Source organism: Pan troglodytes, chromosome 6, assembly GCF_028858775.2.
Source record: "Pan troglodytes isolate AG18354 chromosome 6, NHGRI_mPanTro3-v2.0_pri, whole genome shotgun sequence".
Taxonomy (NCBI): Eukaryota; Metazoa; Chordata; class Mammalia; order Primates; family Hominidae; genus Pan; species Pan troglodytes.
This window is the reverse complement of record NC_072404.2, coordinates 50,107,950-50,134,516: the sequence shown is the minus strand read 5'-3', so window position 1 is coordinate 50,134,516 and position 26,567 is coordinate 50,107,950. Positions and strand designations below refer to the sequence as shown.

General features: G+C 56.8%; 1 protein-coding gene across 23 annotated transcripts in view; it reads left to right on the top strand.

Annotated features, from left to right (window-relative positions):
* CAMK2B (calcium/calmodulin dependent protein kinase II beta) overlaps positions 1–26,567 on the top strand; it is a 109,873-nt gene that overhangs the window by 57,223 nt on the left and 26,083 nt on the right. For all 23 annotated transcript variants that reach the window (XM_016957400.3, XM_054655576.2, XM_063815337.1 and 20 more), the window contains exons 3-9: positions 5,353–5,412; positions 9,480–9,534; positions 14,405–14,470; positions 21,813–21,885; positions 25,472–25,574; positions 25,666–25,749; positions 26,345–26,439. In XM_016957400.3, the coding sequence (XP_016812889.1) occupies positions 5,353–5,412; positions 9,480–9,534; positions 14,405–14,470; positions 21,813–21,885; positions 25,472–25,574; positions 25,666–25,749; positions 26,345–26,439 (536 nt within the window). The remainder of the gene's footprint in view (positions 1–5,352; positions 5,413–9,479; positions 9,535–14,404; positions 14,471–21,812; positions 21,886–25,471; positions 25,575–25,665; positions 25,750–26,344; positions 26,440–26,567) is intronic.

Here is a 26,567-nt window from a genome sequence, read left to right as displayed (position 1 = left end):
CTCTGTGATGTCGGCCTTGCTGCCCCCACAGCCAGCATCTGCAGGCTGTAAATATCAGATTCGGCACTGAGCAGAGGCTGCAGCCACCAGGCAGGCACCACCCACCAGCTCAGAGAGCAGCAGGGAATGCAGACCAAGTGGCATATCACAGAGAGCCCCTGCGCTTCAGCGAGAGGCCTTGGCTTTGGGTCCCAGCCCAGCAGCCTGCCCTGCGCAGTCCAGGGCGTCTTCGGCGTCCTGGGATGTGTGCGGGAGCGGGTGAGAAGCCTGCTGTAAGATGAGCTCAGCGCGGCTGTGCAGGGCTCGGCTGGGGGTGCTTCTCTTCCCTGTCTTTCAGTGGCCCCCAGCCTGCCTGTGCCCCAGCACTTGGCCCTACCTGTTGTGCGGACCTCGGGGGACACCCAGGTGCAGGTTTGGCAGGATGAATGGCCGGCAGGCCAGGGCTCTGTGCAGAGATTGTAGCCAAATCACCTAGAAAAGCTCCCAGGGCTCGGCATTCCCCGAGGGCTGGAATCTGAGGATGTCGCACTATCATTAGAATTAAGCAGGCAGGCGGATAATTGCAGGCTCCGGTTTAGCCTGATCTTTTTGAGGACAATTGTTTATGGGGTTTTTTGTTGTTGTTGTTTTGGGGGTTTTTTGATAAATGCTTTTATGGGGGTATAAATGAATGCTGTATTTGATCTGTGGGATGTTTCTCTGGTAGAAGAAATAAATAGCAATGCTTTTGCCAGCGTCTCTCTTAGCCACCCCCTTGGGGAGCAGGTGTGTAAATGTGTACACACGTGTGCGCATGTGTAGAATTGCATCCACACTGAATGGGCCAGTCACCTTCTGGCTTAAATACAGGCCCACACACATACGCCCTTGCCTCCGTTTAGGGTGCAGATTCGCAAGATGCCGAAGCATTTAGGAGCTGGTTGAACTCATGAGTTCCCTCTCCAAGCTTCACATCAGAGGGGGTGTGAGAACCAAGTCTTTTTCCAGCATGAGTAGGCAAACTCCTACTCATCCTCTAAAACCCCACTGAAGCATCACCTCTTGAGTCTCCACAGGCAGAATCAGGGCCTGAGAGCACTCTGCTCATCACTCTGCTGTAACAAGGGGCACAGGCACTGCTGTCATTGGCTTTTTGTGCCCCAGGGACTGTCTGCCCTGGAACCCCAAGACCTTGGCCAGGGGTCTTGGGGTGGGAGAAGAAGAGGGAGGGCAAGAGGGCAGAGGGGTCTCCTCTTGATGGGGTGAGGTCCCCTGGAGGTCGGGAGGGGCTCAGCCTGCGTCCTCACTCCCCAGCCCCTGCCTTCTGTCCCACGGTCTATTTCAGAGGTTGTTCTTAGACTCCTTTAGGAAAACTCAGCATCACAGGGAACTGCAGTTCCCGGAGCCAGTGCGCACGTAGAGGTGCCGTGAGCCTGAGCCTGACATTGGCCGACGGGGAGAGGGGATTCAGCACCTTCTGAGGAGTTGACCAGGCACCGGCTGTTGGATGGGGTGGGTTCTTGGGGTTTCTTTGTCATTGGATTCACAACCTGCAGAGGTGTGGCACCTCTTCTGTGACTTCTGTGACACTGCCTGGCCCTGACAAGGACATCACCGTAGTGGGCATAGCCAGGGCTGGCCACTCAGGAGGCCTCTTGGGACCTCCTTCAGGAAGGGGTGCCCCGTGGGGGTCCTGGGGGCATTGATGGGGCCCTGGGCAGGTAGGGAGCCGCTGCTGGCAGACTTCCGGCTGTGTTCTCGCCACAGGCCTGCTGGCCTCAGGACCTGCTCAGTGGCCACTGCTCTGGTCTCCTGAGTTCAGCAGGTTCCCTGGGGACCAGAGCCCCCCAGAATGAGGCTGGCAGGGAGGGATGAGCAAGATATGGTTGCTCCACTGTCTGGGGCAGGGAATAAGACCGAGCTGGAGGTTCCCCCAGATTCCGCTGTACTGTTTAGGGCCAGGGCACATTTCTTATGCACTGGATTGGGTTCAATTTAACTTACTTAACCTTGTCCATGACAAGGGGTTTACGGTGTTAATGTGGAAGCCAAGAATAATGTCCCTGGTTTTGTGGAAAGAAAATCATAGTATGTCCACAGAGTTAGGAAGCTGGATTCTGGCCTGCCCTGAGATGGGGCTGTCTGAGCCAGGTGGAGAGAGAACGCCTCTTCCTTGTGCCCCCTCCTTCTTGTGGCTTCTCAGTCCTATCCAGAGTCACATTATATCTGCTTAGATTTATTTTTTGCCCGAATTTTTAAAATTTAAGAGCAAATGCTACCATAGCAGATTTTATGAAACATCCTTGTCATATTGAATCCGTAGCTTGGTCACTGGAGACAGGATCAAAATCTTTTTTAAAAACAATGCTTTGCTAAATTATGGAAGTAACGCATGATCACTGTCAAAACTGGGGGAGGGGAAGTTAACGAATAAAACAACATTAGCCATAATCCTGCCACCGAGAGTGAAGCACTCTATATGACGTGTGTGTTTGTGTGTTACCAGCTTAGATCGTGTGTCATGGTTTATGGTTTCCAAGCGGCTCTCTGAGCTCTAACTTACTGCAGCTGCTGGGAGGAGGTGGTCGAGGTGCTGTTGTGGGCGTTACAGAAAGAGGACCAGTCAGCAACCTGTATGGCCACCACGAGTGGACACCTGGTGCCAGGACTGGACAGCCAGGTGCCCTTTCTTTACCCCACACAAATAATTATCTCCCTAAACACATGCTCAGGAATAGGTATCATTTTTGGGCTGGGGCTCAGCTCTTGGCGATGTTTCAGTAATGAAACACAGGCATATAAATTATCTGTGTCCCAGGAGAATGCGTTCATAATTGCATCTTTCTCCTGATTTGGATTTATGATTTTATTGATTTAACTCTAATCAGGCAATTTTTCAAAAGGAAACTACGTGCCCTGGTTCCACCGCATCTCCCTCCTAGGTCCTCCTTTCCCTCAGCCTGGCTCTGGCCCACACGTCCCGTGGCGATGTGTGGTCCTGGGCTTGGATCCTGTCCTGGGGAAAGATTAGCCATCAACTTTATTGGGACAAGTTGGAAAGGTGGAACATGGATTGTAGCTTAGAGACATGAGTGTCATATCTGCATTCGATTTACTGAATCTGGGACCTGCACTGAGATTATGGAAGGGACACCCTCTCCTTATGAGACGCACCTGAGTGCTGCCTGGTGTTACACACGCGTCAGAAGAAGTGAGTGTGTTATATGGAAGCAGGGGCGGGGCAGGGAGATTGTACAGAAGTGCTGTACACGATTGCTCTGTACTGTTGTTGCAGTTTTTCTCTAAGTCTGAAAAATGTTCACAATCAGTTTAAAAAAGATACTAGGAAAGAAAACAATAACCCCCTGAACTCACCGTCCTGCACCCTGAGAGCCTCCCTCCTCCCACCCCAGAGGGATGGGGGTCGGGGGTGTTGCAAGAGTTGGTGCCCTGCTTTCCACTGGAGCCAGGCCTTGTGCATGGACCCCTCCCCTCCCCAGGTATGTCCAGTGTTGCTGGGTTTTGAGCTCCATGCAGATAGGAAAACGGAGCCCACACCATGTGTATTCTACTGTGACTATGTTTGATTTTTCCATTCTGATGCTGACAGACACTTGGGCTGGTTCCAGTTCCGCCATCACAAATCTCTGAGGCTCCTGGCACCTCAGCTCCCACTTCAGTGGGAGGGGAGAGGGGAGGGAGGGGGAGCAGGGACTGGAGTATTCTGGAAGACCGTGCAGTGCTTGCTGAGTTGGGTGTGCAGGTGGGAGAGGGAGCAGGTATGCCCTGGGCTTCCAGCAAAACAGCGGGATGGGGTCTGACTCCCTCCATGCCACCTGGAGGCTCTGCCAGATCCCTCTGAATCCCTCTCGTGGGATGCCAGGCGGCTGGGCTTGAAGCAGATGGCAGCCAGGTGGCCAGGGCAGGGAGACGAATGCCTGTCCTGGGAGGGGGGAGCCAGGGGATGCCGCTCCCAGAGACCTTCCCATCTGTAGGTGTGGCTTTCTCACTCAAGACATATGGGTGTTTGCAGGCATATCCTGTACCCCCAGGCTGCCACCACCACACCTGCTCCAGGGGAATTAACCCCAGACATGACTCAGCCAGTCCTCCCTTCCTGCAGGTGGACAAGTTTCTGCCAAGCACGGGGATCAGAGGTTTTAATGCTTCCCAAGGATGATTGTGAAGTTGCAGCCTCATTCTTTCCCTGCTACTGGGTGCTACTGGGCATTCCTGGCAAAGGAGGCATCCCTGAGGTCTTGTCTTGTGTATTAATTATGTGCCCCCAGGCCCTGCTCACCTTTCCCATGGTGGGACTCAGCACTGGGCAGGTAGAGGGGGCTCCAGACACTGATGCCCCCTCCCCAGTCACGTCCTGAACTCTGAAATGCACTGGCCTTTCCTCGCAGCTCCCCACGTGTGGCAGTGCCCACCGACTGCCTAGTTTCGACCTTTGTGTAAATAAGAGCACACTGTGGGTCCTCCTTTGCTGCTCGTTTCCTCCACACTATTCGGATGTGGGTGCTACCCGCACGTGGGGGTTGGCGGAGGGCTTTGATGCATTGCAGTATGGGACCCTGTGTGACTGTAGCGCATGGAGTCCTCCCTCTGTCAGTGGAAGTGTGGGGTTTTGGGTTTTGCTATTACAATCTCCATCAGTTTTTAAAAGCCTCCTGCCTCTATTTGAAATGTAAAATTTCTGGCAGATAAGTTGCTCCATCCTTTGGGGGCCAGTGGAGGGGCCACCCAAGGGGCACCAGTCACCTCCACGCCTCCGGTGTCCGGGGATCTGGGCCCCGCACCTTGTGGGGTGGGAGGAGAGTGGCCAGGGCAGGAGGGGCCACCTCCTGCTTCACCACCAGTGTACTCCTATCCCCCAGGCGAGGCCTCTCTGAGGCTTTCCCCTCCTCCTCCTGCCAGCCGGGCTCTGGGGCACGCCCTCACCCCCTCCCGGCCCCATTCTGACAGCCCCTCCCCTGCCTCGGAAGAACAAATTTGGCTTCAGCCAAAAGCTCCAAAGAGTATGGAATTAGGACAAATAAGTGGAGGACTAAATCAGTGCACCGCTGACTTAGAATCATCCAGGGAAACTTTTAGCCCCGAGTTAGTAGCACTCACTACCCGAATGGGCCTCTCCACCCATCCCAAACACAAGCCGGCTGGTCCCTGCCCCAGCCTTGCCACCAGTGGCCCAGGGGTTGCCACGAAGGGTGTTCCCTTGGCGGGGGCACAACTACTCACTGTGGGGTCACAACCACTCCTCTCTTCGTCAGAGGCCCTGGCACACCCTTGTGGGCCTCTCCTGACATGGACGATCCGTGGGCCACTAGTTGCTGGCGCAGGAGGTGACGCCTTGTTTTTCCTGTCCCCCAGATCACCAGAAGCTGGAGAGAGAGGCTCGGATCTGCCGCCTTCTGAAGCATTCCAACATCGGTGAGCAGCCTGGGGTAGGGAGGGGGGATGGGTCCCCACCTTCTCCCGGACAGCAGCCCATTCCGGTTTCTCTATCAGACTTTCAAAGAGATGCAGAAAGACTTCCTTTTCTTCTCTGTTGAAATATCCCACCAGAAGCCCCTGAGAACACCCCCTCTTCTCCCCTGACCTTGAGGACTTTGTCGTATGTGACATGATTCCCGGGGGTGCTCAGAGCCGGGGCAGCCCCAAGGCGGGGCTCTGGGTGCCCAGCTCCACCCGACTGGACAGGTCCCTTCCCCACCCCACTCTGTCCTTTGGGTCTTGTCGGTGGCATTGGTGCAGAGGAAGGTAAAGGACACATTCCTCACAGAGCCCTCTGCTGAGCCAGTGCCCAGCATGTGACCCCCATAACTCTGAGCCGCCATTCTGCTGAGAACACACAGGGGCCCCAACATTCTGTGGCCTCAAGAAAAGCCACAAGATGGCCCAATTACAAGGAAAAGAAAGACTGACCAAAGACCCCAGCACATGCTGTCCTCGGGCTGAGAGCCCCTGACTGTTTTCTTGCGCTGGCCCAGGGCTTCTGGAACTACGGTCTGGGGTCAAGTGACCCTGGCCCAGAGTCAGCTGCTCCACGGGGGTATCTGGAGCCTGGAGCCCAGGCCTTGCCTTTGTCGGGGAGCAGCCAGGAAACGCCCTGGGGATGGCAGCCGCTCTTGGCCTCGGAGGCACCTGGGGAGCTGTCAGGTGGATTTGGGGCCCTTTCCTCCAAAGCTCTGATTCACTTATGCCAGGAGGAGCCCAGGCATGCTTGTTCCAAAGGAACAGCTGGGGACCGGGAGCCTGTTTAGGAGCCTGGGGCATCCACACACTCACCTGGGCCTGGCTCCGAAGGTCGCCGAACCCTCATCACCTGGTTTAGGGGGCTGGAACCACCTTGCCTCATCTGATGCTTCACCAATGAGCTGGGCAGAGGGGCAGGTGCCCCATTGGACCCAGCAGGACCCCAGCATGGAAAGCGGCAGCCCCAACTCCAGGGCCCAGGGCCAGGCTGCAGCCCCAGGCGGGCTCTCAGGGTCCTGCTACTGCAGCTTAGCCCCTGGCGAGATTCGCCGCTGCCCACCAACCCACTGCATCCAGACTGGACTCTTCACCCTGGTTCCTCTTAGTAACCCAGGACTTTATTTGTTTGCCACCTCTGTATGCTGCCCACAGTGTTATTTGCTTACTGTTTTTATTTAAATAGATTTTCTGACAATTCACTTTTTTACTTAGCCCTGTCTGTGAATTTGCTGTCTGATGTGCCAGTTAGGTTTTCTTTTAAACCACTAAAATAAGTATATAACTATTTTTAAAAAGTTAAAAATGTTTTTTTTTTTAAAGTGTCCACATGCATACGGCCCAGACTCCCCACACAGACCCCCAGTGCTCCATCTGGCCTGAGCAACCTGCTTCCTGCCGAGGAGGTGGGATTTCCCCCACCAGCTGCCACCCCGGAGCCCATCTGCCTCTGCCCCACCCCACCAGGCCTGCATGGGGAGGTGGGCGCCTGAGGGCAGGGGCAGCCCCCGCCATGAGATCAGCCCTGCAGCGCCCCCAGGGAGCAGTGAGGTACCTTCATAGATGACAGGGCCTCCCTTGGAGCTGCCCATGGGGGTTCTGCGGGGGGCATCTCCTCCATGACCCCTGGGACCACCTCTGCTCTGAGTGTGTGATTTTCATGAAGCATGTCCCAGGTGGGGCAGCTCAGAGGGGCCAGCCTGCTGGGCCCCCAACTGGGCTTATTGGGCAGCCCCCACTGGAAAGGAGTGGGGAGGGGTGAGCTTTTTAACTCCAGAGATTTCACAGGCAAGTCCTAGAAGCAGGATGTTGGTGGGCCTCCCATGTCTTAGGGACGCAGAGGCCAGCCTGGGTAGAATGGGAGCCTAGGAGTGAAGAGAGGGTCCAGGGGACCTAGTGAGAGGGCATCCTTGCTCTTGGGACAGAAGCCAGCCAGAGAGGGGTGAGAGGGAAAGGGGACATTGGTTTCAGATGAGTGCCTTAGCTGGTGGAGTCCCTGCTTGGCAGAGGCCAGCATCGGCTCACAGACAGCCCCGGTGGGTAAGAGTTGCCCTCTGCCCAGGGTGCTGACCCAGGACATGGTCTGGGGAATACCTTGCTCTTTGAGAATGGGGCTTGGTGGGGGCAGAGAGGAGAAGGCTGGGCTGCTGGGCCTGAGGCAGAGAAGTGGAGCAGGTCTTTCTGCACTGGGCTTGCAAAAACCCCAGGACTCTTAAGTGGGCCCCAGACCCGGGTGCTGAGTGTTGGTCACCTGGGATTCTTCACACTCAGGTGATGATGGTCACAGAACTGTGGTTTACCTAGTGCTCACTGTCTCAGAGCACCACAAAGGTTACATAATTGATCTTCACGGCCACCCTGTGAAGAGGTGCTATTTATCCTATTTCATAGAGGGGCAGATTGAGGCTTAGATGGGCTGAGCAACCTGCCCCAGGTCACACAGCCAGTGCAAGTGGCAGGGGCTGGGCTCGCCCTATATTTTCTGATTCTGTGGAGGCTTCTGGGGCCTGGCCTGCCCTTGGTGGAGGGCATTTTGCCTGAGGTTTGGGAGCTAAGGAGGGCCATTGGTATGGGGCTGCTGGAGTCCAGCAATCTGCAAGGTGAGGCCTAGGCCCCAGAAGCCACATGGAGTTCCTGGATGTAAGGACGCTATCAGGCTGGGCCCCTGGGAGAACCAGAGCCAGAGGAGGGAGGGCACTGGCAGCCAGTTAGAAACTGGGACAGCGCCGGAGCATGCAAGGAAGGGGCTGCTTGTGCCTGAGGCCCAGGGACCTGCGAACCTAGGAGAAGGTGGCTACGTCTTACTGTCTTACCCATTCAGCGTCTGTGGCCCAGTCTCAAGTGGTAGAGGAGAGCCACACCTCAGAGGTTCATCTCTCCAGGACTTGAGGACTGGAGGGAATAAGGCTGGTGCAGTGCAGGCCCTCAAGCCAGACTGCCCGCTGAGTCCACAGCCCTATTCTGCCTTTTGTGAGCTGTGCGACTATCAGCTGCTTACCTAACCTCCCTGTGCTTCAGCTTCCTCATCTGTAACTTCTCGGGGTGGTTGGGAAGGTTAAATGAAATAACACACACAAAGCGCTTAGAACAGCCCTAGCGTGTTGGCTGTCGTCGTCCTCGTTGTTCTAGCAATCATCAGAATCGGCACGTGGGAGAGTGTCCAAAATGAGTCATTCCTAGAAAATATTTGCTGCTTAGTACAGGGCACATCTCCAGCTCAAGGAAAAGCAGGCCTTGAGGTTGCTTGCTTTGTGCTGAAATCACTCACTGTTCCCTCGCCTCTTCATCCGCTTGTTCATTCATCACATCCTGACCAGCTCCTGCCCTGCGCCAGGCAGAGTTCCAGGGCCAGGCACGCTGCACATAGATTGTCATGGGAAGTTGTGCAAGGAGGAAGGAGGGAATGATGGTGGTCCATCCTGCTGACCATGCCAGCTCTGGAATTGGAGCTCAGGGCCCAAACCTTTGGATGATGTTGCATCAGGCAGGGACCCTGCCGCCAGCCTGTGCTGGCAGGACACAGCGGAGACACAGAGCCTGAAGGCAGAAGGCAGCCCTGGGAAGACCCAGGGCGAATAATGAGTGGTTTTTGTCCCAGCTTCTCCTCATGTGGAGCTTCACGGCAGCTCCTTTCTGGGGTTTGGAGGTGTGAGCTCCTCCTGTTGATCTCCGTGGTGTTTGGGAGCAGCTGAGGCCCAGGCTGGGACCAAAAGGACCTGGTCTCTCTCTGGCAAAAGGAGACAGGTGACCAGACTGGCAGCGGAGGGTGAGGCACTGGCAGCTGAGGGCAGTGGCACTGCCCTGAGGCCCTGTGGGTGCTCGCTGGGTGGCCAGCTGGCCCGCAGGGCCCAAAGCACTCTGTTCAGCCCTGCCCTCTGGCCTGCCCACCCGGGCCCTACCCAGCCCGATCCTCTGGGCAGCCCGAGGGCTTACACCGCTGGTGGTGTGCCTGGACAGGTACGGAGGCAGGCAGGAGGTGTGTCCTGGGCTATTGCCAGCCCCTCATGGCTTCTCTGTCCCCACAGTGCGTCTCCACGACAGCATCTCCGAGGAGGGCTTCCACTACCTGGTCTTCGATCTGTAAGTTCCAGAGCTGGGGACTCTCACTGCACTCACTCCCAGCCTTGGCTCAGGGTGGGATCTGCAGCCTCCCCAGCCCCAGGGAATAGTCTCTACCCGTGGGCTGGCCACTCCCTTGAGTGTGCTTCTGCTGCTGGTCCCCTTGCTCCAAGCTGTGCCCGGCCTAGCTTCCCTCGCCTCTCCTCATTTGCTTTGCACTAGGGTTACTGAGGCCCACAGAGGCAGGGCTGACATCCTGGACTCCCCCTCTCCTCCACACAGAACAGGGCACACTGGAGGCAGTGGGTGGGTGGACCCCAGAGGAATAGTCAGTCAGCAGCTGCATTCACCTTCCTTTCCTTGGTGCCCTCATCCCAGCTGGACTGGGGCACCACTGGCTGGCGTGAGTGCACATGTGTGTGTTTATGAGTGTGGCTGTGAAATGTGAGCATGTGCACCTGTATGTATGTGTGTGGGGGTTTGCACGTGGGGGCGCGTGAGCACATGAAATCAGGGTCCATATGGTTGGAGATGTGCATACATGTGCATGTGTATTGTGTGAATGTATGAGTGAGCGTGTGGAGGTGTGTGCATGTGGGTACACTGGCACAAGTGTATGCATGCATGTTTGCATGTGTGCATGCATGTGTATGTGCGTGTTTGCATGAATGTGCATGTGTGAGTGTTTCATGAGTGTGTGTGCAGTAGCTCAGTGAGAAGGTGTCTGGGGCCGCTGCCGCCTCTCACTTCCTGCCGGATTTAGAAGCAGTGATCTCATCTCCCTCACTTTTGACAGTTCCTGCTAAGCAGCGCTATATTTAGCTGTCTGTGAGTCAGTGCTGTTCCAGGACCCTGACCTGGGCAAGGGCCCATAGGCCTTAGCCTGCCCCTGTGGCCTCCAGGCGGCCACACAGCCAGAGAAGCCCAGCCTTGGTGCTATTGCCATGGTTACCCCCGGCCCTCCCCATGGCTGCTGTGAGCGTGCAGGCCGAGCAGAGATAGGACGCGCCTGCGTGGGGGCTGCCCTCTCAGCTCCTCCTTCCTCAAGTGACAGACGTCAGGCCATGGCACATGTAGGCCTGAGGAGGCCTCTGTCCATGTGAGGTTCTCTGGCCTAGAGAAGCTGAGACTGTCCCTGCAGGGGCTTGGCCACCTCTCAGGTTCCCCTGCATGTTCCACAAGACACCAACTCAAATCACCAGCCAGGTGACTGGGGCTGACCCAGGACACAGTTGCCACTGCCTGGCTGAGGCTGTGTCCTGAAACGTCTGTCCTGTGGCCCTGGGGAGCTGGCAGGCTTGCTGCCACACCTGTGTGCCCCAGCACACCTCCACCAGCCTCTTTTCCCAGGAAATGGAGACTGTGGGGTGGGGAGTGGTCAGGTCCAGGGCCCTTGGTGGCCAACAGATGGCTGCATGTGTTACAGGAGCCGAGGAGGAGAAAGGGTGGCGTGTTCATGCATGTGTGTGTGCCCATTTGAGAGACTCTCATGTCTCCCGCCTTGCCACGCACATGCCAGGCAGGTGTCATTGGAGGCCCTGAGGCAGGCTGGGAAGAGGAGATTGGCTGGCGAGTCAGGAAGGACCCTCCTTGTCTTCCCCACCAACCTCCATGGCCCCTGTGCCTCAGCCAGCCTCCAGGCCAGCAGAGGGCCAGGACAGCAGTTTCTGGAGTTGGCTGGCATTGCCCTCAGGAGGCCCTGAGGCCCCATAGTAGTTTGGGAACTCTGTGGATTCTGGGGGATTGACAGATATCCCCACTCCCCTTGCTTGGGAATGTCACAGGGCTTGAGAACCAGGCCTGGGAGTAGAGGGTCTCACACACACCTGCACGCCCAGAGAACAGAAGCTCCCATAGGCGCCATGGCTGAAGCCTAGAATCAGCCACGTGTCCCCCACAGCCTAAGGAAAGGGGGCCATGGAGTCATATGTGTGCCTTCCCGGACTGTGTCCCTCCTGGGCCAGCACTGAGTTTCCCAAACGCCCCACAGCAACCAACGTGGGTGGAGGAGCAAACTCCCTTCCCTGAAACTGAACCACTAGATGGCCCTGGCCAGGGAGTCCCAGGTGCCCACCAGCCCAAACTACAGCTTCCTGAGCACACAGAGCACACCAGAGGGCCTGGCATCAGCCCTAGTGAGGCACCCCTTGGAGGGACTCTGGGCTGCAGGCCTGGCTCAAGACCGTAAGGCCTTTTAGCCACTGTTCTGTGCCTGGACTCGGCGTCTGCAGAGCCTAATCTGTGTTCAGTGTGTGCCAAGACCTAAACAGTTATAGCACAACACTGGGGCATGCCAGGCCCTTGCCTGGGCTAGATGTGGGTTTTGATCCTCCTGCCCAATGCACATGTATACACAAGCACACATATGTACAAACATGCACACATGTGTGCGCATGAACAAACTGCTCTACAAGTGCACAAGGGCACACACAGGCACACAGTTGTACACACATGCACACAGGCACACATGCAAAACAATATACATGAACATGAATGCACGCATGGGCACACATAGGTACAGACAGACACACAGACACACATGCACATGTGCTCACATGCACAAGCCAGTATACATGTACACAAGGGCACACACAGGCACCCACACATGTGAACACATGCACACACACACCCTCACATGGACAGGCCAAGCTCAGGAGCCCGGCCAGATGACCCTGGGAAGGGCCCCGTCAACACTGTTTTGTTTCCTTGTGGTCGGTGTGGTGGTTGATTGGCTGTAGAAATGTGCTGGCCCATGAGGAGTGAGAGGAGAGGCAGGCAGAGGAGTGAGTGAGGGTGAGCAGAGCTCCAGGTCACATGCCAGGTGCTGGTCGGGGACACAGAACAGCAGAACCAGACAGGCAACAGAGGCAGAGCCCCTGCCCCCAGCCCCCAGCCTGGACAGAAAAATGGGGAAAGGAAAGGGAACACCCAGTCCTTTAATGCCCTGCTAGGTGCCAGGGACTTGGGTGTCTTCCCAGTGCATTTCACCCTCACATTGCTCGAAGGATTTTGAGGGGATTCAATGGGATCATCAGGGCATGTGTTTAGCTGGAGCAGGGGTGAGCTGACATTCAACACATGCTCACTTTTCTTTTTCTCCAGTGCTGAGAGAGCACCCACATGTGCCAAGGTCACATGTTCAACAGATCCACTCCCTGGGTCTTCCCTGCCATGGACCAGCCCAGCCCCAAGTGCTGGGCCCAAAAATGAGGAAGACCTAAGCCCTACATTCCAGAACCAATGGGGAAAACTGCCAGGCAGATAAAGAAGCCACAGCACCTGGGCAGTGCAGTGGAGCAGGCGGGGGGATGGGAAAGAGGGTGTGGAGGCAGAGGAGGGGCTCGGACCCCACAGGCCTGCCCCACACATAGGGTCACAGGAAGTGGTGTGGGAGCAGAGACCCTAACCTTCTCAGGGGTGACAGCTTCTAGGGGAGTCTACCAGCAGACTCAAGCGGGCTAAGTGTGTGAGGGGCTTGGGCAGACCTGCAGAGGGCTCCGTCCTACTCCCCTGCCGTGCATCCAGCCCCTCCACCTTTTTGTTCCATGCCCACATTACCCGGCTCCCAGAGGCCCTTCAGATTGTGGCTTCTGCTCACAGGGTCTATCCTGACCATAGGGCCCAATGACTACTCACTGGGTGGAGACACAGGGCAGGAGAGTGGGCAGAGACCTCCCTTCTGCCTGTCATCTCTGTTCTCTTCCTAGAGATGGGACCTCGAACACCTCAAGACCCTGGGCCACCAAGGAGACCAGATTTAGGCACCGTGTCTTTAGGCTCTGATCCTGTGCGAGGGCCACCACTCTGGCCCTAAGTGGGGGTGGGAGAGTATTGAGGAGGGGAAACCAGATCTTCTCAGGCTTGGAATTTGAGTCACAAGGCCTGGGTGTAACAATGCAGACCCTGAGACAAAGCTCCTGTGCTGCCCACTCTGGGCAAGTCACCAAATCTTTGAAATTTGTTTTCTCATCCATAAAAATGGAGTATAATCGTGGCCAAAGTCCTAGAGTGGTTGTGAGGACTGAAATGTTAAATGTCATTATAGATAAGTAAGCACTAGTAAGCTGTCAGTCCCAAGTGATGGTAATACGGTGGAGGTGGTGGTGCTGGTGATGGTGGTGGTGGTGATGATAATGGTAATGGTGTGATGGTGGTGATGGTGATAGTGATGATGGTGGTGGTGGCAGTGATGGTGATGGTGGTGATGGTGGTGGTGTTGGTGATGGTGATGGTGGTAGTGATGGTGGTAGTGGTGTTGGTGATGGTCATGGTGGTAATGATGGTGATGGTGATGATGGTGATGGTGGTGGTGGTGGTGATGGTAATGGTGGTGGTGATGTTGGTTGGTGATGGTGGTGGTGGTGGTGATGGTGGTGATGATGCTGGTGATGGTGGTAGTGGTGGTGATGTTGGTTGGTGGTGATGGTGGTGGTGATGGTGATGTTGGTTGGTGGTGGTGGTGGTGATGGTGATGGTGGTGATGGTGGTGGTGATGGTGATGTTGGTTGGTGGTGATGGTGATGTTGGTTGGTGGTGATGGTGATGTTGGTTGGTGGTGGTGGTGGTGGTGATGGTGATGTTGGTTGGTGGTGATGGTGGTGGTGATGGTGATGTTGGTTGGTGGTGATGGTGGTGGTGATGGTGATGTTGGTTGGTGGTGATGGTGGTAGTGATAGTGATGGTGGTTGGTGATGATGGTAGTTGGTGGTGGTGATGATGATTTTGATGATGCTGGTGATGATGATTGTGATGATGCTGGTGATGGTGACATTAGTGATGATGGGAGTGATGGTGATGATAGTGGTGATGGTGGTGGTGGTAGTAATGGAGGTGATAGTGCAGTGTGACAGGGGTCTCCAGAATCTGTGACCCCTTCATGCTTCTCCCATAGGGTCACTGGTGGGGAGCTCTTTGAAGACATTGTGGCGAGAGAGTACTACAGCGAGGCTGATGCCAGGTGGGTGCAGAGCCCTCACGCTGTCCTGCCCCTCTTCCTTTATACCCTCACCATCCCTCCTTCACCCACTCCTGCTGCTCTTTCTAACCCACGTCTGGTCCTGAGCATCCCTGCTCACCCACACCCCAGAGCGATGGGCATGAAGCCCAAGGAAACTTGTAACCTCAGCGCAGAGCCAAGAGGCCACCTCCCCTCCACGCCCAAGGCCAGGTTCAGAGGGCTTGGCCCTCGGTCTGTGGGCCTCCCAGTGTGAGGATGGAATGGAGGAACTTGGGCTCTATCCAGGTGGGGCTTCCCGTGGACCCTCAGGCAGCCCTTCCCACAAGGCCGGCCCTCCCCGGGGGGATGAAGAGGGACAGATGGTCTCAGAGATGGCTGTTTGTGGCCCGGCTGCTGGAGACCAGATTGAGGGATGGCAGATGTCAGCTGGGGAGGTGACAGGGCCCTGTCCCTGGAAGCATAGGCCACTGGTAGCCTGCTGTGGCCCAGGCCAGATGCCACCCTGACACCTGACAAGGATGTCTCTCGTAACAGTACATCTCACCTCAGGGACAGCTGACAGCATTACTCCCTGCCCACTGGGCTCTGCGCACCCTGCTTTGCCACAGAGATGTGTATTTAAAAAAAAAAAAAAACCTGAGGCCAGGCATGGTAGCTCACACCTGTAATCCTAACATTTTGGGAGGCCAAGACAGGAGGATTGCTTGAGGCTAGGAGTTTGAGACTAGCCTGGGCAATATAATGAGACCCCCTCTCTACCAAAAACTTAAAAAAAATTAGCCAGGCATGGTGGCACACATGCACATCAGCTACTTGGGAAGCTGAGGTGGGAGGATGGTTTGAGCCCAGGAGTTCAAAGTTGCAGTGAGCCGAGATTGTGCCACTGCACTCCAGCCTGGGTGACAGAGCAAGACCCTGTCTCCAAAAAATAAATACATAAATAAGGCTAACGGAGGACCTCGCTAGGTGGTGAAATTGTGGATGATTTTAAATTTGTATCTTTGTCTATTTAAAAACTCTTTGTAGGCCATGCGCGGTGGCTCACACCTGTAATTCCAACACTGGGAGGCCGAGGTGGGCGGATCACCTGAGGTCGGGAGTTCCAGGCCAACCTGACCAACATGGAGAAACCCCGTCTCTACTAAAAATACAAAATTAGCTGGGCGTGGTGGCACATGCCTGTAATCCCAGCTACTCGGGAGGCTGAGGCAGGAGAATCGCTTGAACCCAGGAGGCGGAGTTTGCGGTGAGCTGAGATTGCGCCATTGCACTCCAGCCTGGGTGGGCAACAAGAGCAAAACTCTGTCTCAAAAAAAAAAAAACAAAAAAAAACCCTCTTTTTAAAATGAGTATGTATTACTTTTCTGATCCAGAAAAATGAATTTTTTTTTTAAGTAGCAGAAGTAGTTTGATGTGACTTGCCTCTGCACCAGTAGGAAACTGCCCATCGTGACATGGCCCGCATCCCTGATGGGCAGTGTGAGCAGCTCTGGTGCCACTGGGCCTCCCCTAGAGCTGGGCAGGGAGAGGGACAAAGCTGGCCAGTCTCTTGGCCCCAGACTTCTGTGGGGTTCGAGACACTGGCTTCTTTTCTAAGGATCCTTGAGGAGGGACTTTGTAGTTTGCAGAACAGCCTGGAGAGGCCTGTGCCCTTGGAGCGGAGGAAGACGAGGTTTTCCTTTATATTCTACTTAGAAGACAAATAGAAAGTGGAACGGAGCCCTGTCCCCCTGCTCTGAGCTTCTGGGGTGAGATATGTCACAGAGCCTGCTGCTGCCTACCTGCTGGCCAGGTGGACTCGAGGGTCCCTGGTGGCCCATCCAGACACCTGCCGGGGCAGGTGGGATCCTGGGATGGATGGAGTGCCCTGAGGGGTGGACAGATGCTGGGCAAGGGTGGGGGCATGTGGCCTCCTAGAGCCTCCCATCAGCAGATCGGATCCCACAGCTAGGGTTCAGGAGTGCCTTAGACCACAGCCCCACCCTCCCCCACCCCCACCCCCTGCCCGTGCCCCATCACAGGCCCCTCACTCCCACCCTCCTGCTCACCTGCTGCCTCCAGCCCTCTCCCCTGCCCCTCTGTGCTGCACCCTCTCCTATGCTCCCTCTGCCTCCTTATTGATGTCCTGCAGCCCCCCAGAGCCCCCTCTGCTCCTGTGGATCCCTCTTGGTCCCCTGTGTGGTTTAGGAGTCTTTGTGTTCATCAGGTTTGGGGAAAGAGACACAACCTGTTATCCCCCACTCTGGGGGTCAGCTTGAGAGTCAGCCTGCCCAGAATGCTGCACCCCTCACCGCCCCAGGTGGAGGCTGGAATGGGGCAACTCCAGACATGGGGGTGAAGGGTCACATGTGGCTTCCTCATCACACCAGGCCAGTTCCCTCCAGAGCGCCAACCCCTCCGCCCAATCCACAGGCGCGGCCTTGACTTCTTGCTCAGCATCTGCCTCCTCAGTCTGAGTCTCGGATGGACACACAGCACCCCACACACACCCACAGCCCCTCCCCGTGGCGGGCCCTGGGGTGCCTGGCCTGGCAGCAGGAGTCCCATCTGCTTGAACCGCAGATTTTCTGCTGTGGGCCGGGGGACCGCAGAGCTGGCCTGGCAAGGTCTGGAGCAGCCTCAGGGTAGGCTCGGGAAGGGAGAAGTGAGGGATTTCTAGGGTCCTCAGGAAATGCTCGGGCTGTTCAGGTTCCAGGAACCTTTGCCAGAGCAAACTGTAGTGTTCCCGGCTCTGACCCAGGTCTCTCCATCTCCTCTCACAGAACTCCCGATGCGGAGGGCACCCCTGGTGTATGGGGTCCCTTGGACCCAGCCAGAAGAGATGTTCTCTTAGAAACTCCACTGCCTCCATTGAGGGTTTGGAGCTCAAATGGAGGGCATTCCATAGCCAGACTGTGGGGAGCGAGGGGGCACATGGCCTGTGTGCTGTAGAGGGTGCCAGGATCCGGGCAGTGATTTTGGAGGCTGAGTGGGAGAGGGGACATGGAGAGGGAAGGAGCCTCCTGGAGAGCCCCTCCTGGGTTGGCCCTGCTGGTGCGACAGCCTCAGCATGGGGCCCCTCCTCGGGCTTCAGCAGCCTTGGGCTCCTTTCTTTCTGGGTGAGCCTCGTGCCCTGCCTGGGGCCACGGTGGCTTTGCTCTCTGTGCGTGAGCTTCAGCCTTCAAGCAGTGGAGCTCGGTGGAGAGTCTGACAGAGGCACCCGTGGGCCCCTACCCAACAAGCATAGCCACAAACTCAGGGCAGGACTATAGCAAAGGAGGGAGCTTGACTTACCCCCAGGCAGAGCCCCATGTCTGAACAGTCAGGGTTGTGCTGAGACAGAGGTAAAGGACAGGCGCGGGACAGGATGGGCCGAGGCCTCCTGGCCAGACCCAGGCAGGGAGGTGCTTTCCGAACCACACAGACGCAGCCAGGGCAAGTGTACTAATGCCCTGCCTGGTACCTGCCAGGGGCCAGGAGCTGCTGCCGTGGAGCAGCTGACGGATTTCTGGATAAGCCCCATCTAAGGAACAAGAAGAAACAGGACAGTCATTGCTTTTCTGAACTCATTTCTAACCAACAAAGCTGGAAATTCCTCTTAGGAGGAAGCAGGGTCTTATTTTGGAGTTGATGGGGAAACTGAAGGGTGTCCATGTCTTCTTCAAACAGGAAAAGCAAAGTACAAAACATTTAGAACCCATTTTTTTAAAAAACCTTAAAAAGCAATGTGGTGGCCAGGCACGGTGGCTCACGCCTGTAATCCCAGCACTCTGGGAGGCCGAGGCAGGCGGATCACAAGGTCAGGAGATCGAAAACATCTTGGCCAACATGGTGGAACCCCGTCTCTATTAAAAATATAAAAATTAGCCTGGTGTGGTGGCGCATGCCTGTAATCCCAGCTACTCTGGAGGTTGAGGCAGGAGAATCGCTTGAACCCGGGAGGCGGAGGTTGCAGTGAGCCGAGTTCGCGCCACTGCACTCCAGCCTGGGTGACAGAGCGAGACTCCATCTCAAAAAAAAAAAAAAAAAAGCAATGTCACTGCTGAAAGATGGCTGAAGGGACCTGGTGCAATGCTGACTGTCTGCGGAGGGGAGGACATCAGAGCCCAGGCTGAGAATAACGTCCCAAATGCTGCGTGGGAACAATTCTAATCACAAAAGTGACATCTTAAACTGTTCAAAACATGAAAAAACAAAAACAAACCTAGAGGGGATCGGCTCTTCCTAGAGAAGACATCGATGTTAACAGAAAGTGAGGGCAGACAAGATGGTGTGACTGTGAGTCTCACATCCTCCAAGGCCGTGGTCTCAGATTGCACCAGGACAAGGGCAATATGAGGACAGGTCCCTAAAGTGCAGGGGACTGCCCTGAATGGGCTGTCCCAGGCCAGGTGGTTGTCCCATCCCACCTACCCTGGTGGGTGCAGCCTGGCCCAGCGTTGTCTTGGGGACCCCTGGCTTGCTCAGCCAACTCAATCCTGAGCATGCGTTTGCAGGGCCTGGAGGCTGCGTGACAATGGACGGGGCGGACTTGATCTCAGCAACACGTGCCAAGTCCCCGTCATACCCTTAAGGACACCATGGAGAGGTGCAGAACCAATGCTGTCCCCATAGTCCCCGTCTCTGGCATTGGTTTGGGAGGGGAGGGGAGCCTCCTCAGCAGGGGAGGCTGAGGAGGACTGGGCGAGCCAACTGTGGAGTCAGGTGGTGATGACAGCTGGGGAGGAAGGAGGATACAGGGCGTGGCCAGAGCTGCGGCCAGGACTCAGTAAGTCTGAGGCTGAAAGAAGGTCGATGAGGAAGGTTCAACTCTCGCCCTCAGCCGTAGTCTGTGAGGTGCATGCGGTGCAGGCCGAGTCCCTGTTGGTGTCCCGGGAGGTGGCACTTCCTGGTGACCACAAGCTCTGCACATATCACTCCACCTGGAGAGTGCCCAAGGGCAGAGGAAAGTCCAGCCCTCAGGGAGGTGATGGACCACGGGGATGGGCTGGGGGAAAGTGCACACAGTTGGACAGGAGGAGCCCAAGATCTATGCCCTTCCCAGGACAAACCAGGGCCAAGACTGACCACGGGATCTGGTCAGCACTGCTACCGTCCACACCACGCAGCAGTGCATGAAGGAGCCGGCTGGCCCTTGGGAGGGCCCCTGGGAGGGCCACACTGAGCTCACTCTGCATCTGGACCCATCTGGATGGCTGTGGATATCTGACCCCACAGCCTCACCCCCGACTTCCCAGGCTTCCCGTCTTGCAGGGAGGCTGAGTCTGCCCACCAGAGGGAAGCCCCCACCCCAGCCAGCCAGCCAGCCATGCTTAGGCTCACAGGCCTTGCCAGGACACAGTTGGCCATTCAAAGGAACAGATGCTGGGCCCCTTCAGGAACAAGGAGGAGGGGCTGGTCCAGGCAGATGAGGGCAGCATGGGAAGTAGATGCTCCTCATAGTGGCTTGTCATGGGCTGACTTCAGGGACACAGCCCTCTACAGGAGTTGCAGGAGCAGAAGAGAGGCCAGGAAGTCTCTAGATGTAGGCCAGGGAGAAGGGAGGATGTTTCAACAAATGGGCAGGACACCCCAGGGCACATGGGGAGGAGGGAAGGCAGGACACCCCAGGGCATATGGAGCAAGGAGATAGGATTGTGGCTCCCACTCTTGGTGACATTGAAGTGACACCACCAAGGGGCTGTCTCCCATGAGTTTGGGCCTGGCTTCTCCTGACCCCACACACCTCAGGAGTCCATCACCCATTAGGACTCTGAGGGCTGGATTTCTTCAGGAGGAAACTCAGATTCACTTTTTAATGCAATGGCTGACGCTGTACAGATGGGACCAAGGGGGGTGGGAGCTATTTGAGGAAGAAGGCTGGCCTCTCGTGTCCTCTCTGAATTTGCTGTTAGGAAAACAAAGCCCACTCATCTTGCTGACCCTGGTCACCCTCCTGTCCCCAAGGATCTGGCTGGGATAGAAGGGTCTTGAGGGGGTCTTCCTGTCCCTCCCTTAACCGTGCCCAGTGGGGCGGTGACTGAGACGCCAGGCAGGTGGGCATCGGCAGCCTGTGGCAAATGCCTCCAGGCCCAGCAGGGCAGCCTCGGAGGTGGTGGCTGCTATCACCCTGCATTGTGGAGCTGTCCCCGGGGAAGGGCTTGTGTTGGGCTCCAGGGGCACCTGGGCAGAAGCAGATTCAAGCCACGGGCTCTCGGTGTGTGCGGGGGCTCCGTGGCCCTGGGTCTGATGTGCTCTAGGACAGGTGTCAGGGAGGTGGCCTGAGAGCAGTTTGGACCTCTCCTCCCAGCCAGTCATGGCCTGGAAGGGCCCTGGACTTCTGCCAACAGCCCTCCCTGACTATGAGAGGAAGGGTTGAAGGGGAAGCTCCGTGTGCTCAGTGCTGTGCACACACAGCCCCCTGCCCAGCCCCTCAGATCCCTGGGAGCTGAACTAGATGCCCCTAGTGCTGCTGGAACTGAGCCACCCAACACGGCAGCCACCAGCCAATGTGGCAGCTTGGGTTTCACTTTTTTTTTTTTCTTTTTGAGATGGACTCTCCCTCTGTCATCCAGGCTGGAGTGCAGTGGTGCCATCTTGGCTCACTGCAACCTCCACCTCCTGGGTTCAAGCAATTCTCCCTTCCTTAGCCTCCTGAGTAGCTGGGATTACAGCCGCCCACCACCACACCCAGCTAATTTTTGTATTTTTAGTAGAAATGGGGTTTTGCCATGTTGGCCAGGCTGGTCTTGAACTCCTGACCTCAGGTGATCCGCCCACCTTGGCCTCCCAAAGTGCTGGGATTACAGGTATGAACCACCGCGCCCAGGCAGGTTTCACTTTTTATTAAAATGAAATAACATGTGCCCGAGCACATTATTTCTGCTCCAGCACAGAGCAGGGTCCTGGTGCCTGGGGCTTTCTCACACACCAGGGCAGCCCCCTGCCCCCACCCCCAGCCGCCTTGACCCTTCCCTGCCTTGGTTTTCTAGCCCGCTCGCCCGGCCTGCTCACCTCAGCCTGCCTTACAGGGTACAGACTCAGCCTGGCCTCCCTCCTGAGGGTGCCCAGCTTAGGGTCAGGCTTGGCCAACAGGAGCCTGGGGACAGGGGTGTTTCCTTTAAAAGTCACTTCTGTGTGCCTGGCCATGCCCTCTGAGCAGATATGGGCCCAGAGGGGAAGGCAGGGCCAGGGCCAGAGTTGCTGGCCTTGGAGGTGAGGAAGAAGCCCCAGAGGCCCCTCCTGGCCAGCATCTCCTCTCACCTTGACTTGCTTTGTCCCCCTGGTCCCCCCAGGCCACACAGCACCATTGCCCCTGCCCCCAGTGCCTCCTCTTGCTGCTCCCCAGGGCCACTCGCACTAACCCACCTGCTGTTTGCCACAGTCACTGTATCCAGCAGATCCTGGAGGCCGTTCTCCATTGTCACCAAATGGGGGTCGTCCACAGAGACCTCAAGGTGAGTCCCCACCCCACTCTGTGCCAGGTGTCTGTTGTCTGTACCTGCATGCTGTGTACAAGGAAGTGTGAGGGGCTGGACAGTGTGTGGCACTGTGGAGCTTGGAGGGGTGAGGTGTGTGTGTGTGTGTGTCCTTGTGTGCATGCATGGAGGAGTGTGTGCATGCATGTGCATGTGTATGTGTGTGCACGTCCTGTGTGGATGGTGTGCATATGTGCGTGCATGTGTGGAGGCATGTGTGCATGCTTATGTGTGTGCACCTGTATGTAAATGTGCATGTGTCATGTGCATAGAAGTATGTGCGTGCATGTGCATACGTGTGTACATGGAGGTTCGTGTGTACATATGTGCATGCCTGGGTGGAGGCATTGTGTGTGTGTGCACATGTGTGTATACATGCTTGTGTGTGCATCTTGCACTTGTGCAGGGATGTGCATGTATGTGCACACTTAGAGGTGTGAGTGCATATGTCTGCATGAGTGGTCGCGTGTCTGTGTGCCTGTGTGCATGTGTGTATACATATGGCATGTGTGCATGCACGTGTGTGGGGACTGTGCATGCATGAGTATGCAAGTGTGTACAAGTGTGTACATGTGTGGGCATGTTCATGCGCATGCATATGTGAATGTGTACATGTGGGTACATGTGTGCGTGTATGCATGTGTGTGCATGTCTGTGTGGGCATGTGTGTACATGTGCATGTGTGTGCACTTGTGTGTTGGAGGGGTGTCTGCACATGGCCCTCCCTACCCTTCCGGACCTCCAGGGCTGGGAGGGGTTAGTCTTCAGAAATCAGCCTATTACACCGCACTCCAGCCTGGGCAATAGAGAAATCAGCTAGTAACAAATGTCCACTCAGGGTCTAACTGTGAGCCCCCACCAAGACTCCACTCTGGCAGATGAGGACACAGGTGACAGGGCTGACGCCACTGGGAGCAGAGTGGTGAGAGCAGGACTCGCCAGGGTCTGCCAAGTCCTCCCAGCCCTTTCTTCAAGTCTCTGCTGCCCCCAGCTCAGGTCTGGGCAAAGCAGTTCTAGGCTGTGTTCAGAAGAAGGTTGGTCACCCCCCAGGGCACAGGGTGGCCTCTCAGAAGCTTAGCTGTCTCTCTGCTCCTCCCTCTCTCTCTTCCTTCCTCCCTTTCCTTCCTTCCAATCTCCTTTCCTCCTCCTTCAACCCCACCTTCCCCAAGGCTTGGTTCAGCCTGCTGCTTCTCTGTAGACAGGCAAGCAGTGCAGACCCTGGGGCCATCACCCTGATGGCATTTTTAAGACCAACCTCCCCATTGGTTTTCATGCTGAATGGGGGTCACACCTTTCCTTAGGCCATCGATGATCTTTGTGCTGCTCTGGGGAGAGTGTCACACCAAGAGCAGATCCGGGACCCTCTCCTATACCCTTTACACGCCACTGTACCCCCTGTTCCCTCTCATCTCTGCATCCCAAGCATGTCCTGCTTTGTCTCACCTGAGTCAGCCTCACTCAGGTGCCTCTGGGAGGAGGGGGCCCCCAGGTGCTCCCCTCGGGGCCACGTGGGTTGGTGCTAGGACTCAGTGGTTCTCCTGTGAGGGGTCACAGACATTTTGTTACCAGACCCCATGATTTATCTGGTTAACTCTGGGGCCAAGGCATAGAAGTGGAGGTCAGTGGTACCTCCTCCCCAATTTGGGGGACAAACAGAATTCTTGCTGTCTCAACCTCCTGTTGAGGGGGACAGGATGTCCTTTTCTCCTGGACAGAAATCCACCATCTTGATCGTGACAGCCCAGGAAGCAGCAGAGTAGTGGGGTTGCTCTCACCCCACTGGGGAGGGTGGTAGAGAGCAGAGGGCAGTTGATGTCATCCCAGGGAGCTGCAAAAGAGCCAGGGTGGGGGCATCACTGGGTGGCCTAGCAGGGGTGGGCACAGCCTCAGAGCTACCCTGGAGCCTCCAGGCCTTCTTGCCCAGTGCTTCCTACGGTCCATGTTCACTTAACGCTCCTTCTCTTCGGAAGAACTGCTGGTCTGTTTCCTCTGGGGAGGGGGGACATGCAGCAAGTCTGCTCTGGGCTGGGTGGAGAAATGCAGCCCCGACCCCTCCTCTGTCCGACTTCTCCATGTAGCTGCACGGGGAGCTTGGGGCCTCCACCCACTCACGTTGGCAAAACCACCATGTCCAGTGGCCTGTGGATTGGTGCTCGGTGGACACGGATGCGTGTGCCCCAGCAGGCTGGGACCCCCAAGGTGACGAGGAGGTGGAGGTGGGGGACAGAAGCCCCCAATGCTGCCTTGTCAAGGGGGCACACGGCCTCATCCCGCCTGCTCAGTAGGGCGTGGCTGGAGCTTTCGAGGAAGCTCTGGGTTTCTGCTGAGGGGCGCTCACAGCTCGGGGCTGTGGCAATCTTTCCACATGGGGATAGCATATGTCATTCATTCTGGGGGCCACTTTTTCACATTTCAAGATCTCTGAGGTTTACAACCAGTGTTAAAAGTGGGTGGAGTGGTCTGTTTTGTCTCTTTTGGCGGCTCATCAAGCGGCAGTGTGATCCCGAGGGTAGTGCATCAGATGGAAGCAGTGCCAGGACAGCGGGGTACTCACCAGGGCAAAGGGGTGGCCTGGGAGGCTGGCCAAGGGGACCCGAGGGCCCCAGGGAGCCCCCTGCTGGTCAGGGACAAGGAAGGCCTGCAGCCAAGAGACCCCACCGCTGGGAGATGGTGAGGCTGATGGGTAGGCCAGAGCCCGATGGGGTTTGAAAGCTGGGACAGGAAGGTCCCATGGGATGCAGTGGTCCTGGGACCCCCTCAGGCCCTCAGTGCCAAGTGCCCCCAGGCCTCCTTGGCCGCTGCTGCAAGATAGGGGGCAGATGTCCTTCTGGCTTGAGCAAGGGCACTGCTCTCTGTGTCAGGGCCTGAGTAACCCCCCAACCTGTGGATACCCAGCGGGCAGGGGGTCATTGCAGGGGCCTCCTTCCTGCCCCATGTAGTGGGGATGACCAGAGCCAGGGGGACTTGGTGGGTGGGTGTCCTGGGCTGCCCCTAGTGCTGAGGGCCCTGGGCGTTTCTCCTTGCCCTTTGGGGGTCACCATCTCAGCAGGAAATACCTGAACTTCCCCTCAAGCAGCCCCCAACATCCCATGTCTCTGAGGAGTGAGAAACAGGGAGGGAAGGGAGGGCCATTGCAGCCTCTCAGCCAGTGGGAGTCCGAGGGCCATGGGAGCCCCCAGCCACTTCACAGTCTGCCCCAGGGCTGTGGGGAACATTTAGTTTGCTTGTAAGGATGAGCTTGAGGTTTTGGTCCAACTAGCCCCCAGGTCGCCCTTCCAGGTTATGGGGATCCAAGCTCAGGCTGAGAGCTGTTTCCTCTGAAAGGCTAGAGCTGCTGTGTCTCTGTCCCCAGGGGCAGAGGGGCTGTGGGGTTGCAGGCTCAGCGTCTGGGACTCTGGAGTGAAGGCTCAGCCATGCCCTGCAGACACCATGGGGCAGGGCTCAGACCTGTGCACCTGTCTCTTGCAAACCACTGTTTTCTCTGTTTTGTAACCCCCCACCCCACCCCGCATAACACCTCTGGGTTTAAACAACATGCACCCTTGTGCCGGTCACCTCCCTGCAGCCGGAGAACCTGCTCCTGGCCAGCAAGTGCAAAGGGGCTGCAGTGAAGCTGGCAGACTTCGGCCTAGCTATCGAGGTTCAGGGGGACCAGCAGGCATGGTTTGGTGAGTGCCAGGGGCAGGGTGTGTTGGCTGGCAGTTGGCAGGGCAGGAGGTGATGCTGACAGCCCCTTGTGGCCTCTTCCCCTCTCTCTAGGTTTCGCTGGCACACCAGGCTACCTGTCCCCTGAGGTCCTTCGCAAAGAGGCGTATGGCAAGCCCGTGGACATCTGGGCATGTGGTGAGGCCTGGCCTGAGTTGGTGCGGGGCAGGGCCTCGGGTGTTTCAGGACTTCCCACCTACATCCTGGAGTGTGCAGTGGCCAGCACGTCTTGCTCTCATCTGGGTTTATCTGTGTCAGACCTGCCCTTGAGCTGCCCTGGCAGGGGTCTGCCCACACAGCCAAGAGCCCCCTTTCCACCCAGATTAGAATTGCTCACATGAACCTGGTGCACCCCAGTGCTCGCCTGCGCTTAGCAGAGGTCTGGTCCAGAAGTGTGGTGGGTGGATGGGAGTGGAGAAGAGAGGTCAGGGGCTGTTGGGCCATGGGCAGGGCCACCTCCTTGGGTAGGGGTCTCCTCCCACAGAGGTGGGGAGCAGCAGAGGGGCTTGACATCACCCTCATCCCTGTGATAGTGTGGGTGTGGGGCAGAGGTCGGGGGGCCGGCTGTGCCCTTCTACCCCAGTGTCTGCTGCACAGGTGGGGGCAAAGGAATGCTGGGGACCCCAATGCCCTCCCAGGGCCACAGGAGCTGGGCAGTGAGGGTGCAGGGCATGGGCTTCATGGACGGTGGCACCCTGCAAGTGGCTGCGGTGCTCACAGGCCCCATCCGCAGGGGTGATCCTGTACATCCTGCTTGTGGGCTACCCACCCTTCTGGGACGAGGACCAGCACAAGCTGTACCAGCAGATCAAGGCTGGTGCCTATGACGTGAGTGCACCAGCCCCTCTCTGATGAGCTCCCTTCCTCCAGGTGTGGCCGGGTGAGGGCAGCGTGGGAAGAGGCTAGGAGTGGGGTGAAGCCACCTGTGGCCAGGTCCTGGGTCCTGCTCTCCCAGA